General features: G+C 35.8%; 1 protein-coding gene across 6 annotated transcripts in view; it reads left to right on the top strand.

Annotated features, from left to right (window-relative positions):
• RAB3GAP1 (RAB3 GTPase activating protein catalytic subunit 1) overlaps positions 1 to 16,373 on the top strand; it is a 113,240-nt gene that overhangs the window by 20,130 nt on the left and 76,737 nt on the right. For all 6 annotated transcript variants that reach the window (XR_007154746.1, XM_047870756.1, XM_047870759.1 and 3 more), the window contains 2 exons: positions 2,385 to 2,517; positions 6,720 to 6,798. Coding sequence is in view for 5 of the 6 variants with exons in the window: in XM_047870756.1 (XP_047726712.1) it covers positions 2,385 to 2,517; positions 6,720 to 6,798 (212 nt within the window). In the remaining variant the exon portion in view is untranslated. The remainder of the gene's footprint in view (positions 1 to 2,384; positions 2,518 to 6,719; positions 6,799 to 16,373) is intronic.

Raw genomic sequence — 16,373 nt, 5'->3', positions numbered from 1 at the left:
TGTTGTGTCTTCCAATCCATGTACATTTAGCTCTATTTAGGTCTTTAATCCCTCTTATCAATGTTTTGAAGCATTCTTAGGTAGAGTTCTTGCTATTTTTCATTAAGTGTATTCCTAGAGAATTGATTTGTTTTTGATGTTGTAAGAGTGGTATTTAAAAAAGAAAATTCATCTCCCAGGTGTTTACTGCATGTATATAAAAATACAGATGCAGGGGCGCCTGGGTGGCGCAGTCGGTTAAGCGTCCGACTTCAGCCAGGTCACGATCTCGCGGTCCGTGGGTTCGTGCCCTGCGTCAGGCTCTGGGCTGATGGCTCAGAGCCTGGAGCCTGTTTCTGATTCTGTGTCTCCCTCTCTCTCTGCCCCTCCCCCGTTCATGCTCTGTCTCTCTCTGTCCCAAAAATAAATAAACGTTGAAAAAAAAAAATTAAAAAAAAAAAATACAGATGCAGTCTGTTAAGTGTCTGACTTTTGATTTGGGCTCAGGTTGTGGATCTCATGGTTCGTGGGATCAAGCCCCATGTCAGGCTCTGCACTGACAGCACAGAGCCTGCTTGGGATTCTCTCCCCCACCTCTTCTCTGCCTCTTCCCTGCTCTCTCTCAAAATAAATAAATATACTTCAAAAAAATACAGATGGTTTTTGGGGTACGTGGGTGGCTCCTTTGGTTAAGTGTCTAACTCTTGATGTCAGCTCAAGTCTTGATCTCAGGGTCAGGAGTTCAGGCTCTGTGTTGGGCTCCATGCCCAGTGTGGAGCCTACCTAAAAAAATACAGATGGTTTTTGTATATTGATTTTGAATTCCACAACTTTATAAACTCATCAGTTAGTTTTAGTAGTTTGTAGGTTGCTTTGACTATTTTAGGTACATGTCAGATCATTGTGAATGCAGACAGTTTTATTTCCTTCTAGTCTACATGCTTATTTATTTTTATTGATTGGGGCCCTCAGAGGTTGTTTTTGATGAATCACTAGATTAATATTGGACTAAAGTTGTCATTTCTGAGTGTAATCATAAATATACACCATACTGAAATTTGTTATTAAAGGACTGTATCATAATGGAAATGAAGGAGGCAGGTTAGAATGTTGTTTTTCAATTGAACTAATTATCTTAAAAAGTTTATTTGGGAGACAGAACCTAGATACCTCCTCTTTAATGAATACAACCAAATCCTTCTTGAACTGGCTGTTCATAAGGTTTCCAGTGGTACCCAGAATCCAGAGTAGGGTCAGATAATGTTTCTTTATATCATTTAAAAAGAATGTTTCACCTTTTTTGCAAGCTTAACAAATAGGCTTACCTCTCGTTTCCTGGGCTTCTTCCTTGTCTGTACATTTAGACTTAACTGCGTTATAGTGGGCGTTCCTCATAGTACACCATATTCTTAGGTATATCATTATAATGCTTATTACAGTTTGAGAATTTTGGTATCAGCCATAGATGTCTTAATTTAATACAGGTTAACCACACTTTAGAGAAACTTAACATATAAAAAGTATAGTTTCTGATATGTATCATACAAGTGATTTTTCTCTTAATATAAAAAGATTGCTATTTAATATATTTACATAATAAGATACCTTTAAGACATTTAAAATACGATTTAACTCAATTCAGAATTATGAATACTTTGCCAGAAACAAATATAAAACACTTGAGTATTATACATAAGGTATGGTTGTGAAAACACTTTTTATAAAAACTCAGTAATGAACAAAATCATTCCTTACATATTTTATATCTAATTTGGGACTGCCTGTGGTTGGCAAATTGCTGGGTTGGTATTTTCTGCCTCATAGTGGTGCTATGTTGTAATGACTATATACCTCTCCAGTGGAAAGAATAACTATGGGAGATTCAGGGCCCATGGGGAAAATTCTTTTTTATGATTATGTTGCATAAGTGAGGGGACTCTTTGGGACTTTTAATTAAAATGTTTTCCAGTCAAGGAGGTGCAGTTGAAATGAAAATATTTGAATACCAAAGCTTGATAAAGATGCTTGCAAAAACATGTTAAATAAGTGCTACAAATGTCATGTCACTTAAATTGAGTCTACAAACTGCTTTTTTATTAAGCTATTTCTGATGTCTAATAATGCGGTGCACTATATAGTGATGTTATTGGATTTGAGATTTTTAGAATAAAAGTATATTTTATTGCCTTGTATTTTTTCTAAATTTTAAAATTGATAAAATTTAACCATTTTTAACTAAATGTAACCAGATTCTGCTAATGGTAGGAATTTTTTTTTGTATGTTAGAGGCATGGAATTTACTGTATATTTTATTTCAAAATTTTAATTTTGCATGTCACTTGATAGTTGATATTCTAAGGGAATTTTCTTCTTAAAAATGGGTATTTTTCCATTGTTAAATATAGGGTGTATTTACTTCTGGCACATGGGAAGAGAAATCAGATGAAATTTCCTTCGCTGATTTCAAGTTCTCAGTCACTCATCATTATCTTGTACAAGACTCCACTGACAAAGAAGGAAAGGATGAAGTATTGGAAGGTAAGTTGTTACTAATTATCTTTATTTTATTTTATTGTGTTTTAGTTTGTTTTATTAATGTTTGTTTATTTTAAGAGAGAGAGAGTGTGAGCGTGTAGGGGTGGGGCAGAGAGAGGGGGAGAGAGAGAATCCCAAGCAAGCTCTGTGCTGTCATTGCAGAGCCCAATGTAGTGCTCGATCCCATGAACCATGAGATTATGACCTGCCCCAAAATCAGGAGTCAGGCATTTAACCCAACTGAGCCACCCAGGTGTCCTGTGTTACTAGTTATTTTTAAACTAATGACTGTAAGAGTGATTATAATTTTGAATTATGAATTTAGTTCTCTTCATTAAGTACTGTCCTCTGTGGGCACCTGGGTGGCTCATTTGGTTAAGCATATGACTCTGGATTTCAGCTCAGGTTATGATCTCACGGTTCGTGGGTTCAAGCCCTGTGTGGGGCTCTGCACTGGCAGTGCAGAGCCTGCTTGTGATTCTCTCTCCCTCTCTCTCTGCCCCTCCCCTTCTCTCTCTCTCATTCAAGATAAATATATAAACTTAAAAAAATATATATATAAAGTAGTATCTCTGGAGATGTTTTACCTATGCAGAGTTGTTTTACCACATCTGAAACAGAGTATGATCTTTTTTGTTTTATTTTCAGAGTATGATCTTTTTAGAGGAATTTTTATAGCATCATTCATTTCAAAGTTAATTAGATTAGCAAATATTTATTGAGTGCCTAACATGTTCTAGGTACTTTGCTAAGCTCAGTTGAATCCACAGTTATAAGAAATTTACGTTCCAGTAGGGGAGATGAGGTTTATAAATAAGTCACAACAGTAGGAGGTACAAAGTGGTAAGTTCAGTCCCAGAGCACAGATAAAGTTCTTTATTATTTTTTTTTTTTAATTTTTTTTTTTCAACATTTTTTTTTATTTATTTTTGGGACAGAGAGAGACAGAGCATGAACGGGGGAGGGGCAGAGAGAGAGGGAGACACAGAATCGGAAACAGGCTCCAGGCTCCAAGCCATCAGCCCAGAGCCTGACGCGGGGCTCGAACTCACGGACCGTGAGATCGTGACCTGGCTGAAGTCGGACGCTTAACCGACTGCGCCACCCAGGCGCCCCGAAAGTTCTTTAAACTTCTGCTGAAGTTTAGAGGAGATGTGGTCAGGTCTAATTGAGAGAGATCAGAGAAGGTGTAATGGAGAATTAAACCTGGATTTGAAGGATTTAAGAATAAAATTACTCTGGGGCACCTGGGTGGCTCAGTTGGTTGAGCGCCCGACTTCGGCTCAGGTCATGTTCTCACAGGTCATGAGTTCGAGCCCCATGTCAGGCTCTGTGCTTACAGCTTGAAGCCTGGAGCCTGCTTTGGATTCTGTGCCTCCCTCTCTGTCTGCCCCAACCCACTCGCATTCTGTCTCTGTCTCTCTCAAAAATAAATAAATGTTAAAAAAAATTACTCATTTGTCAGGATAGTGTTTTGGATATACCCCATAATTTGTCAGATCAAGTGGATTAAAATTCTGGCTTTTCTTCCTACTAGTTACTTGACCTTTCCAAGTCTGAATTATCTCACTTGTAAAACAAAGTAATACCACCTAGCAGATTAATGGGAAGGTTTAATGAGATAGTGTATATGAGCACCTATATCAGGACCTCACCCGTGCTAGGTACTCAGTAAATAGTGCTTATGGTTGGTAGTAGGTCACATTGCTCAAATCTCCGTAAATGGTGCTTGTAGTTCATAGGTCAAATCATCCAAAATCTCTGTCCTGAGATAGAGTGGTATATAATAGTGAGTGAGCAAGGTGTTAAAACAGTATTAATTTTGGAGCTTTCAGTCAGATGCCCTTCTTAACTCACTCAAAAAATAAATACACAGAATGTGTGTTTAAATTTCTCAGGGCAATTGAAGGCATCATGCTAAGTGAAATAAGTCAGACAGAGAAAGACATTTATTATATGATCTCTCTTATATGTAGAATCTAAAAAACAAAAACAAGAACAAAAACAAAACTTACCAACCTCATAGTTAAAGAGAACAGATTGGTGGTTCCCAGAGATGGAGGTTGGGGGGGGGGGGGTGGGCAATATGGATGAAGAGGGTCAAAAGGTACACTCGTGGTTATAAGTAAGTCCTAGGAATGTAATTAATGTATAGCGTGGCAACTATAGTTAATAGTACTGTATTGCGTATTTGAAAGTTACTCAGAGAGTAAATCTTAAAAATTCTTTGACAAGAAAATGTTTTTTAACTGGTGACAGATGTTGACTAGATTTATGATGATCGTTTTGCAGTGTATACAGTTATCAAGTTGTTATGTCATACACATGAAACTAAGATAATGTTATATGTCAATTATACTTCAACTGAAAAAAATAAATTAAGAAAAAAAAGGTTTTCTGGTCAATACAGATATTATTTGTAAGTATAGGCCTGAAATATTTGTGCTTTTTCTTGTATAGGAATAAAATTATATTACCTTTATTATTGGCATTCTTAGAAACAAAACAAGTAGATAGCATCTGCATTCAGATTTGTAAACTAGGGCAGATCACACTGACTATATATACACATAATTAAGACAATTTATACAGTAAAATAATTAAACCAGAATATGAATAAGTGTACTTGAGGAGGAAGGGGAAGAGGGAAATACATGCAGCTGGTGGGAAGTCTGATAATAGCCCAGAAAGTTCCAGTTCCAACATTTTGCTCATTGATGAAGCAAACTGTTAAAGGGAGAGAAATCTTAAGTGCTATTAATTTGAGGAACATCAAGAAGAAGCTGTTAAAATAAGGAGGCTTAGAATCAGTGTTTTTTGGGTTTTTTTTTTTAATGTTTATTTGTTTTGAGAGAGAGGAACAGAGAGAGAGTGTGGGATGGGGAAGGGTAGAGAGAAAGGGAGAGAGAAAATCCCAAGTAGGCTCCATGCTGTCAGTGCAGAGCCCAACATGGGACTCGGTCTCACAACCCATGAGATCATGACCTGAGCCGAAATCAAGAGTTAGACTGTCAACCGATTGAGATACCCAGGAGCCTCAGAATCAGTGTTTCTGAGATGAACTGTGGTCTGAGAGAAGATGAATAGATTTTAGTTAAGTCATTATTGTTGTATGTATGTATATGTACATATGTATAGATGTATGATGCAGTTTGAATTTGGTTGTGATTGAAGCTGTACCTAGTGGTAGAAGTTACAAGTAAACCATCAATTCATTTAATTTGGAGATACACATTTAAAACTATATTATCAGAGGTCAGAAGATTTGAGCACTGATAGTTTATTTTGTTGGAGTTGTTTGTTGGCTTTAGTTAAAGCATCAAGTCATTAGTGTTCTCCTATATACTCTTTTTAAAAAGGTAATTAAACATAAATTTGCTAAGGAATTATGACTATACAACAAAGGAAATGTTATAAATATTTTTTATGCTTTGAGTTTATTATGCATTTATAAATAAATAAGGATGATATGCATCAGTATCTTATTATAAACTACAAGTGCTTAAAGATACATGGGTTATAAGTGGGAACCTGGTTAATGGTTTTATAAGAACACTTAAGATGGCCAGAGGCCAGCAAAGGCTGGCCATAGGAGGTGGTAAGGAAGTGACAGGACTGTAAGTAGTTTTGAAGAAAAGTAGAGACAAGGGCAGACCAAGAAGAAGAGATAAAACGTGGCTTTCTAGTAAGGCTGAGGAACTGTTTGAGTCATGACATAGAAGAAAGGAAAATATTATAAACATGGGAACAATACTTAGAAGCTGGCTTTTTAGAAATAAAAGACATTGAGAGAGAGACATCTTTATTATATTTTATTTTTTTTTAATGTTTATTCATTTTTTAGAGGAAAAACAGAGCGCGAGTCAGGGAAGGTCAGAGAGAGAGAGGGAGACACAGAAACCAAAGCAGGCTCCAGGTTTTGAGCTATCAGCAGAATCCAATGCAGGGCTCAAACTCATAAACCATGAGATCATGACCTGAGCTGAAGTCGGATGCTTAACCAACTGAGCCACCCAGGCCCCCATGAGAAGGACATCTTTTTCACCCCAAATCTTAGAGATAGCCCTAGGTATAAATCTTTAAGCAATTGCATAACTATATGGACTAGCAAGACGTGTTACGGAATACGATTTTTTTAAATCATGTTACAAAATTTTGCCTTAGAATGAACATACTAATTTTTTCATTATGAAATGTTTTTGTAGATGTTATTCCACAGTCTATGCAAGATTTGTTGTGTATGAATAATGACTTTCCTCCGAGAGCACATTGCCTGGTAAGATGGTAGGTATACATTTTACTCAGGTAACTTTTAGTATGTGTGTTGGGAGACCCCAAGACCTCCCCCAGGTTCAGTGATTTGTCAGGAGGATGAATAGAACTCAGGCCGAGGTTACACTTACTATGATTTATTATGCTAACAATATCAATCTAGAGAAAAGGTGCCTGAGGCAAAGTTGGAGGAAGTGTTTGAATCCTTTCTAATGGAGTTACTCAGGATATACTTAAATTCCCTTAACAATAAGTTGTAACAACACATATGAAACATCTACCAGCGAAGGTTGTTAGCGGCTCAGCTCTCAGGGTTTGTATTTGGGGGCTGGCACCTTCTGACCGGTACATAACAAAATTTCAGATTCCCAGAAGAAAAGCTGGTGTTCAACATAAACCACATTGTGTAGTTTAAGCACAGTAACTCTTATTGAAGAGTTTTTTGAGAACCTTCTCCAAATCCAAATTCCTAGGTGCCTGCCAAAGGTCAGCCTTGCAAGCAGGCCATTCTAAGGATAGTAGTCACAGGCCTGCTGTTTATTCTTTTCTGCAGTTTGTTTCATTATCTAGGGTAGAGCCTAACTATAATTCTGATGACTAGCATGAAGCATTTACTTACTGTAGAAAACTTAATGTGTATTGTTGGAAATTAAATTGAAATAAAATGTTGATCTCAGTTACATGATAACATCATAACTCATCATATCTAAATTATAAATGTGATGGATTAATGTAAGAGGTACATCACACTTAAAAGGTCTTTATCTCATTTTGGTAGGGGTGGTATTGAAGCATACCACTACCAAAATGTCTCAAGTATGAGTGTATGGTCAAGAAAGGACACCTAGGTAAAATACATTTATATACTGGTTTTGTGTTTGTCTGTTGGTATGAGTTGGTCTCTTGATTTTTTATTGAAGAATTTCAATAAAGGGGAAAATGATAATTTCTTTGCTTCTTTTTTTCTTCATTTCAGTGTGATTACTATAGCAAGTAGACTATGTAGCTTGCTTAAAAAAAAAGAAAACTAATTGCAAATGCAAATAAACTGGATATTGTTTCATAAATATGCCTGTCATTTTAGTGTGAACTTTTAAAAACTGAATTTAAACAAGTATAAGAGGAATTTAATAAATTGCCATTTAATGTAATCAATCCAGATTCTCTTTGGATGTTTTAAAATGTGAATATATACATTTAAAATGGCAAAAGCCTGGAAGGCAGCATGATGTCATAGAACATGATTTTGCATGTACTCACTCATTCACCTCATTTACCATTAATTGAACACCTCCTGTTTGGGCAGACAGTGAATTAGACATACTTATGTTGAATTTCTAGCTCAAGTACTTATTTTCAGTTTGGGGCAATTTTTCTGAGTTGGTTTCTATGTTCGTAAAGACAGAGTAATAAAAAAATATGTACCTTTAAGAATAATTGTGATGATTTAGTAAGATAGTGGTACATAATGTGTTTATCAAAATTTGAATGCTGTTATAAAATCTCTGTTCAACCTTTTTTTTTTTTTTTTTTTTTGCTTCTAGATAGACATGTATTTTGAGGGAGCACTGTATAACCCATACAGTTTGACAACTGGTCCCCCCCAATTCATGTCCATTCCATAGGCAAAATATATTCATTCTGATCAACTGTTTAATATTTATTTCCTAAAATTGTGTTTGACACATAGTTTATAGTTTAAAAATAATTATTGAATGAGTGAGTGAAACCTTTCTATGTATTAATGCAGTACATGTTAGTGATCTATTTCTTTTTATATGTTAATGAAAATCTCTTGTTAGTTTTTTTAACCTTTACATTTACTTTAAAAAAATTTTAGTTAAAATTAGTATATAGTTAAATTAACTTTTTTTTGATGAATAGTTCATTGAACTTCAACACATATGTATAGGGTTTTGTTTGTTTTAAACGTGTATTTATTTATTTTGAGAGAGATAGGGACAGCACAAGCAGGGAAGGGGCAGAGAGACAGAGAGAGAGACAGGGCAGTGTCAGCACAGAGCCTGACATGGGGCTTGATCTCATGAACTATGAGATCATGACCTGAGCCCAAACTAAGTTAGATGCTTAACCAACCCAGTCACACACATGTTCCTATGTATAGGTTTCTTAAAACTACCGCCACAATCAGTATATAGAACATTTCTGTAACTTCCCAAAAAACTCTTCTTGTCCGTTATAATTTCCTGCAATCACTGATATATTTTTAGTTTTGATAGTTTTTTCCTTTTAAGAATGTCATAGAGATGGAATTATGTAGTAACTATTTGAGACTAGTTTCTTTTACTCAACATAATGCTTTTGAGATCCTTTGAAGTAATTCTGTATCAATAGTTTGTTCCTTTTTATTGCTGAGCAGTATTCTGTTGTCTGGATATATACTGGTTTGTTTATTCATTCACTCCTTGAATGACATTAGGGTTGTTTTTAGGTTTGGGCATTTATATTTATTATTTTTAAAGTTTATTTTTGAGAGAGAGAGAGAGAGAGAGAGAGAGAGTTTGTGAGCGGGGGAGAGGCAGAGAGAGAGGGAGAGAGAGAATCCCAAGCAAACTTCGTGCTGTCAGCACAGATCCCAGTGTCGGGCCCGATCTCACGAACTGTGAGATCATAACCTGAGCTGAAATCAAGAGTCAGATGTTTGAGCCACCCAGGCACCTCTAGGTTTAGGCATTTATGAATAGAGCAGTTATAAATATTTGTGAACAGATTTTTGTATAAAAGTACATTTTTAGTTCACTGGGATAAATGCCTAGGGTGAGATTGCTAGTCATATGGTAGGTGCATATTTTTAACTTTATAAGAAGTGGCCAAAATATACTATTGGGACTGCATCAAAATAAAAAGCTTCTGCACTGTGAAGGAAACAGCCAACAAAACTAAAAGGAAACACTCAGAATGGGAGATGACATTTGCAAATGACATATTTGATAAAGATTAGTATAAAAAATATATAAAAAGCTGGTACAACTCAACACCCAAAAAATAAATATCCTAATTAAAAAATGTGCAGTCATGAACAGACATTTCTCCAAAGACACCCAGGTAACCAACAGACACATGAAAAGATACTCATCATCAAGGAAATGTAAATCAAAACTACAATGAGAATATCATCTCATGCCTGTCCGAATGTCTAACGTCAAAAACACAAGAAACAGTAAGTGTTGGTGAGGATATGGAGAAATAAGGAATCCTCTTGCACTTTTGGTGGGGATGTAAACTGGTTCAGCCACTTTGGAGTACAGTAGGGGGTTCCTCAAAAGGTTAAAAATAGAACTACCCTACAATCCAGTAATCACACTATTGGGTATTTACCCCCTAAAAATAGAAACACTAATTCAAAGGGATGGATACATGCACCCTTATGTTTATAACGGCATTATTTACAATAGCTAAGATATGAAGGCAGCCCAAGTGTCCATTGATAGAAGAACGGATAAAGAAGATAATGGTGTGTGTGGTGCACACACACAGACACTGGTATTATTCAACCATAAAAAAGAATGAAACCTTGCCATTTGCAACAACATAGATGGAGAGAGAGAGGATATAATGCTAAGTGAAATAAGAAAGACAAATACCATATGATTTCACTCATGGAATTTAAGAAACAAAACAAATGAGCAAAGGGGAAAAAAAACAGAAAAACCGAAAAACAGATGCTTGATTATAGAGAACAAACCAATGGCTACCAGAGGTGGGTGGGAGGATGGATGAAATAGGTGATGGGGATTCAGGAGTGCTTTTGTCATGATGAGCACTGGGTGACATACGGAATTGTTGAATCACTATACACCTGAAACTAGTATAACATTGTATGTTAACTATACTGTAATTAAAATAAAAACTTAATTAAAAAAAAGGAAAAACAGAAATGGCCAAACTGATTTCCCGAGGGACTGAACAATTCTGCATTCCCACCAGCAATGTATGAGAGTTTTAGTTGCTCTACATCTTCATCAACACTCAATGTCAGTATTTTTTATTTTAGATGTATTCTAATAGATGTATTGTCCTATCAGTTTATCAGTATTTTACTTTATGGGTCATGTTTCATGCTGTGTTTAAGAACTCTTTGCCCCAGGGTACAGAGGTTTCTGCTACTTAAAAAACAAAACAAAAACAAAGAAAACTTCAAAACAATTTTGATTTTTTTCAATTTACAGAAAGTTGCAAAGATAGTACAGACTGATCTGCTATACCTTCAACCAGTTTCCCTTACTGTTAATAGCTTATATCACCATGATACGTGTGTCAGAACTGAGAAACTAACATTGCTCCCTTGTTATTAAACTTCATTTAACTAGTTTTTCCACTGAAGTTGTTTTAGGATCCAGGCATTTAGTCATCATGTCTCCTTAGTTTGTTTAGTCTCTGGTCTTTGAAAACATCTGTATTTCCTTAATTTTTATCTTCTTTACAGATTTAAGGAGTTTGGGTCAGGTATTTTGTTAAATGTCCTTCAGTTTGGGTGTGTCTCTTTTTGTTATGGTTATACTTGGGTTGTGGGATTTTGGAAAGAATACCACAGAGGTGAATTGCCATTTTCATCACATCGTATCAGAAGGACATGCAATCAATATGACTTAATCGCTAGTGATGTTAACTTTACCATGTAGCTAATCCTGTGTTTTATTCTAAAACTTTTACAGTTTGTATGTATATCTGTTACCGATTTCAAGTTAATTTTTGTGTAAGGTATGAGGTTTAGGTCAGGGTTCCTTTTTTGCAAATGAATGTTCATTTGTTCCAATATCATTTGTTGAAAAGAGCTTCCTTTCTCTATTGACTGACTTTTGCACCTTTGTCAAATACCATTTGGCCGTATTTATGTGGGTATATGTCTGGATGCTCTTGGTTTCTCTAGTTTTATTGTTATAAGTCTTGAAATTAGTGTGACTTTACAACTTTATTCCTCCTTTGCAAAGTTGTTTTGGCTTTTCTAGCTCCTTTGCTTTTCCATTTACATTTTAGAATTGGTTTATCTATATCTACAAAAAGTTCTGCTGGAATTTTTATTGTAATTGCCTTAAATCTTTAGACAGTTTAGGGAAAGCTGATATCTCTGCTATGCTGACTCTTTCATTTGATGAACATAGTCTCTCCAGTTATTTAGGTCTTCTTTGATTTCTTTCATCAGTGTCTTACTGTTTTCAGCATATAGATCCTGTATGTTTTGTTAGATTTTTTCCCCCAAGTTTTTATTTAAATTCCAGTTAATTAACATATGTTGTAACAGTAGTTTCAGGAGTAGAATTTAACGATTAATCAGTAACATACAACACCCAGTACTCATCACAGGTGCTCTCCTTAATACCCATCACCCATCTTGCCCACCTCCCCTCCAGCAGTTATCTATGGTTAAGAGTCTAGTTTATGGTTTGCCTCTTTTTTTCCCCTTATGTTCATCTGTTTTGCTTCTTAAATTCTACATATGAGTAAAATCATATGGTATTTGTCTTTCCCTGACTTACTTCGCTTAGCATTATACACTCTAGCTCCATCCAAGTCTTTGCAAGTGGTAAGATTTCATTCTTAATGATGGCTGAGTAATATTCCTGTGTGTGTGTGTGTGTGTGTGTGTGTGTGTGTGTGTGTATCTATCTATATCTATATATGTCTATATCTCCCACATCTTCTTTATCCATTCATCAGTTGATGGAAATTTGGGTTCTTTCCATAATTTAGCTTTTGTTGATAATGCTGCTATAAACATTGAGGTGCATGTGTCTCTTCAAATCAGTATTTTTGTATCCTTTGGGTAAACACCTGGTAGTTCAATTGCTGGATTGTAGGGTAGGTTCTATTTTTAACTTTTTGAGGAGCCGCCATATTGTTTTTCAGAGTGGCTGTACTAGTTCACATTTCCACCAGCAGTGTGAGAAGGTCCTCCTTTTTCCACATCCTCACCAACATCTGTTGTTTTCTTTGTTGTTAATTTTAGTCATTTAGACATGTGTGAGGTGATGCCTCATTGTAATTTTTCATTAGTATTTCCCTGATATGAGTGATGTTGAGAATATTTTCACATGTCTATTAGCCATCTGTATGTCTTCTTTGGCAAATTGTCTACTCATGTCTTCTGCCCATTTCTTTTCTTTTTTTTTTTTATTTAAATCCAAGTTAGTTAACATATAATAATGATTTCAGGAATAGAATTTACTGATTTATCACTTACATATAATACCCAGTGCACATCCCAACACCCAGTGCTCATTAATGTGGAAGTGCCCTCCTTAATGTCCATCACCCATTTAGCCCATCCCCCCACCCAACACCCCACCAGCAACCCTGAGTTCTCTGTATTTAAGAGTCTCTTATGGTTTGTGTCTCTCTCTGTTTTTATCTTATTTTTGCTTCCCTTCCCCTATGTTTATGTTTTGTTTCTTAAATTCCACATATGAGTGAAATCATGATGTTTGACTTTCTCTGACTGGCTTACTTTGCTTAGCATAATACATTCTAGTTCCATCCATGTTGTTGCAAATGGTAAGATTTCATTCTTTAAAAAAATTTTTTTTAACTTTTATTCATTTTTGAATGAGGGAGGGAGGGAAGGGAGACAGAGCATGACTGGGGGAGGGTCAGAGAGCGAGAGGGAGACATAAAATCTGAAGCAGGCTCCAAGCTCTGAGCTGTCAGCACAGAGCCTGATGTGGGGCTTGAACCTATGCACTGTGAGATCATGACCTGAGCTGAAGTCATACAATTAACCAAATAAGCCATCCAGGCACCCCTAATTCTTTTAGACCACCGAGTAATATTCCAGTATGTATGTGTACATACATACATACATAACCACATCATCTTTATCCATTTATCAGTTGATGGACATTTGGGCTCCTTTCATAATTTGGCTGTTGTCAGTGGTGCCACTGTAAATATTGGACTGCATGTGCCCCTTTGAATCAGCACTCCTGTATTCTTTGGATAAATACCTGGTAGTACAATTGCTGGGTCGGAGGGTAGTTCTATTTTTTATTTTTTGAGGAGCCTCCATACTGTTCTCCAGAGTGGCTGCACCAGTTTGCATTCCTACCAGCAGTGCCAAAGGGGTTCCTCTTTCTCTGCATCCTTGCCAACATCTGTTTTCTGTGTTGTTCATTTTAGCCATTCTGACAGGTATGAGGTGGTATCTCATTGTGGTTTTGATTTGTATTTCTCTGATGATGAGTGATGTTGAGCATTTTGTCATATGTCTGTTAGCTATCTGGATGTCCTCTTTGGAAAAGTGTCTTTTCATGTCTTTTGCCCATTTATTCACTGGGTTATTTGTTTTTTGGGTGTTGGGTTTGATAAGTTCTTTATAGATTTTGGATACTAACCCTTTATTGGGTATGTCATTGGCAAATACCTTCTTCCAGTTCAAAGGTTGCCTTTTAGTTTTGTTGATTGTTTCCTTTGCTGTGAAGAAGCTTTTATCTTGATGAAGTCCCAGTAGTTCATTTTTGCTTTTGTTTCCCTTTCTTCAGGAGACGTATCTAAGTAAAGGTGCCACGGCTGATGTCAGAGAGGTTGCTGCCTGTGTTCTCTAGGATTTTGATGTTCTTCTATCTCACATTTAGGTCTTTCATCCCTTTTGGAATAATTTTTGGGTATAGTATAAGAAAGTGGTCCATTTTCATTCTTTTGCGTGTTGTTGTCCAGTTTTCCCAACACCGTTTGTTGAAGAGACTGTCTTTTTTCCGCTGAATATTCTTTCCTGCTTTGTCGAAGATTTGTTGACATATAGTTTTGGGAAATCCAAATCCATTTCTGGATTTTCTATTCCATTCTTTGATCTATGTATCTGTTTTTCTGCCAGTACCATACTGTCTTGATCACTACAGCTTGGTCATGTAACTTGAAATTTGGAATTGTGAAGCTTCCAGCTTTGCTTTTCTTTCTCAAGATTGCTTTGGCCATTTAGGGTCTTTTGTGGTTCTGGACAAATTTTAGGATTGTTTGTTTTAGTGCTGTGAAAAATGTTGGTGTTTTGGTAGGGATTGCATTAAATGTGTAGATTGCTTTGGATAGCAAAGACATTTCAAGAGTATTTGTTCTTCTAATCCATTAGCATGGAATGTTTTACCATTTCTTTGTGTCATTTTCAGTTTCTTCCATAAGTGTTGTATGGCTTTCAGAGTACACATCTTTACCTCTTTGGTTAGGTTTATTCCTAGGTATCTTCCGGTTTTTGGTGTAGTTGTATATGGGATCAATTCTGTGATTTCTCTTACTGCTGCTTCATTATTAGTGTTTAGAAATGCAACAGATTTCTGTACGTTGATTTTGTATCCTGCAACTTTACTAAATTCGTGTATCAGTTCTAGCAATTTTTGGTGGGAGTCTTTGGGGTTTTCTACAGAGTATTATGTCATCTGCAAATAATGAAAGATTGACTTCTTCCTTGCCAATTTGGATGCTTTTGATTTCTTTGTGTTACCTGACTGTTGAGACTAGGACTTCCAGTAATTTATTAACTAACAATGGTGAGAATAGGCATCCCTGTCTTGTACTTGACCGTAGAGGAAAAAATTCTCCAGTTTTCCCCATTGAGGATTATATTAGCTGTGGGTTTTTTGTATATGGCCCTTATGATGTTGAAGTGTGTTCCCTTTATCCTTAACTTTGTTGAGGGTTTTTATTAAGAATGGATGCTGTACTTTAACAAATGGCTTCTTCTGCATCTGTTGAGAGGATTTATGGTTCTTATCCTTTTTTTTTTATTAATGTGGTATAGCATGTTGATTGATTTGTGAATATTGAACTACCTTTGCAGCCCAGGAAGAAATCCCACTTGATCGTGGTGAATGATTTTTTAATGTACTGTTGGACTCAATTTGCTAATATTTTGTTTAGAATTTTTGCATCCATGTTCATCAGGGATATTGGCCTGTAATTCTCTTTTTTAGTGGGGTCTTTGTCTGGTTTTGGAATCAAGGTAATGTTGGCCTCAGAATGAGATGGAAAGTTTTTCTTCCATTTCTATTGTTGGAACAGTTTGAGAATAGGTACTAACTCTTCTTTAAATGTTTGGTAGAATTCCTTCGGAAGCCATCTGGCCCTGGAGTTTTCTTTGTTGGGAGATTTTTGATTACTAATTCAAATTCTCTGCTGGTTATGAGTCTGTTCAGGTTTTCTATTTCTTCCTATTTCAGTTTTGGGAGGTTATATATTTCTAGGAATTTATCCATTTCTTGAAAATTGCCCTGTTCATTGACATATAATTTTTCATAATATTTTCTAATAATTGTTTGTATTTCTGTAGTATTGGTTGTGATCTCTTCTTTCTTATTTGTGATTTTATTTATTGGGGTCCTTTCTCTTTGTTTTTGATAAATATGACTCAGGGTTTTTATCAATTTTATTAATTCTTTCAGAGAACCAGCTCCTGGTTTCTTTGATCTGTTGTACAGTTTTTGTTTTCTTTTGTTTGATTTGTTTTGTTTCTATGACATTTATTTCTGCTCTATTCTTTATTATTTTCTTTATTCTGCTGGCTTTAGGCTTCATTTGTTTTTCTTTTTCTAGCTCCTTTAGGAGTAAGGTTAGGTTGCATATTTGAGATCTTGCTTGTTTCT

Source organism: Prionailurus viverrinus, chromosome C1 (genome assembly GCF_022837055.1).
Source record: "Prionailurus viverrinus isolate Anna chromosome C1, UM_Priviv_1.0, whole genome shotgun sequence".
NCBI classification, from domain to species: Eukaryota; Metazoa; Chordata; class Mammalia; order Carnivora; family Felidae; genus Prionailurus; species Prionailurus viverrinus.
This window is presented reverse-complemented; position numbering and strand designations above follow the sequence as displayed.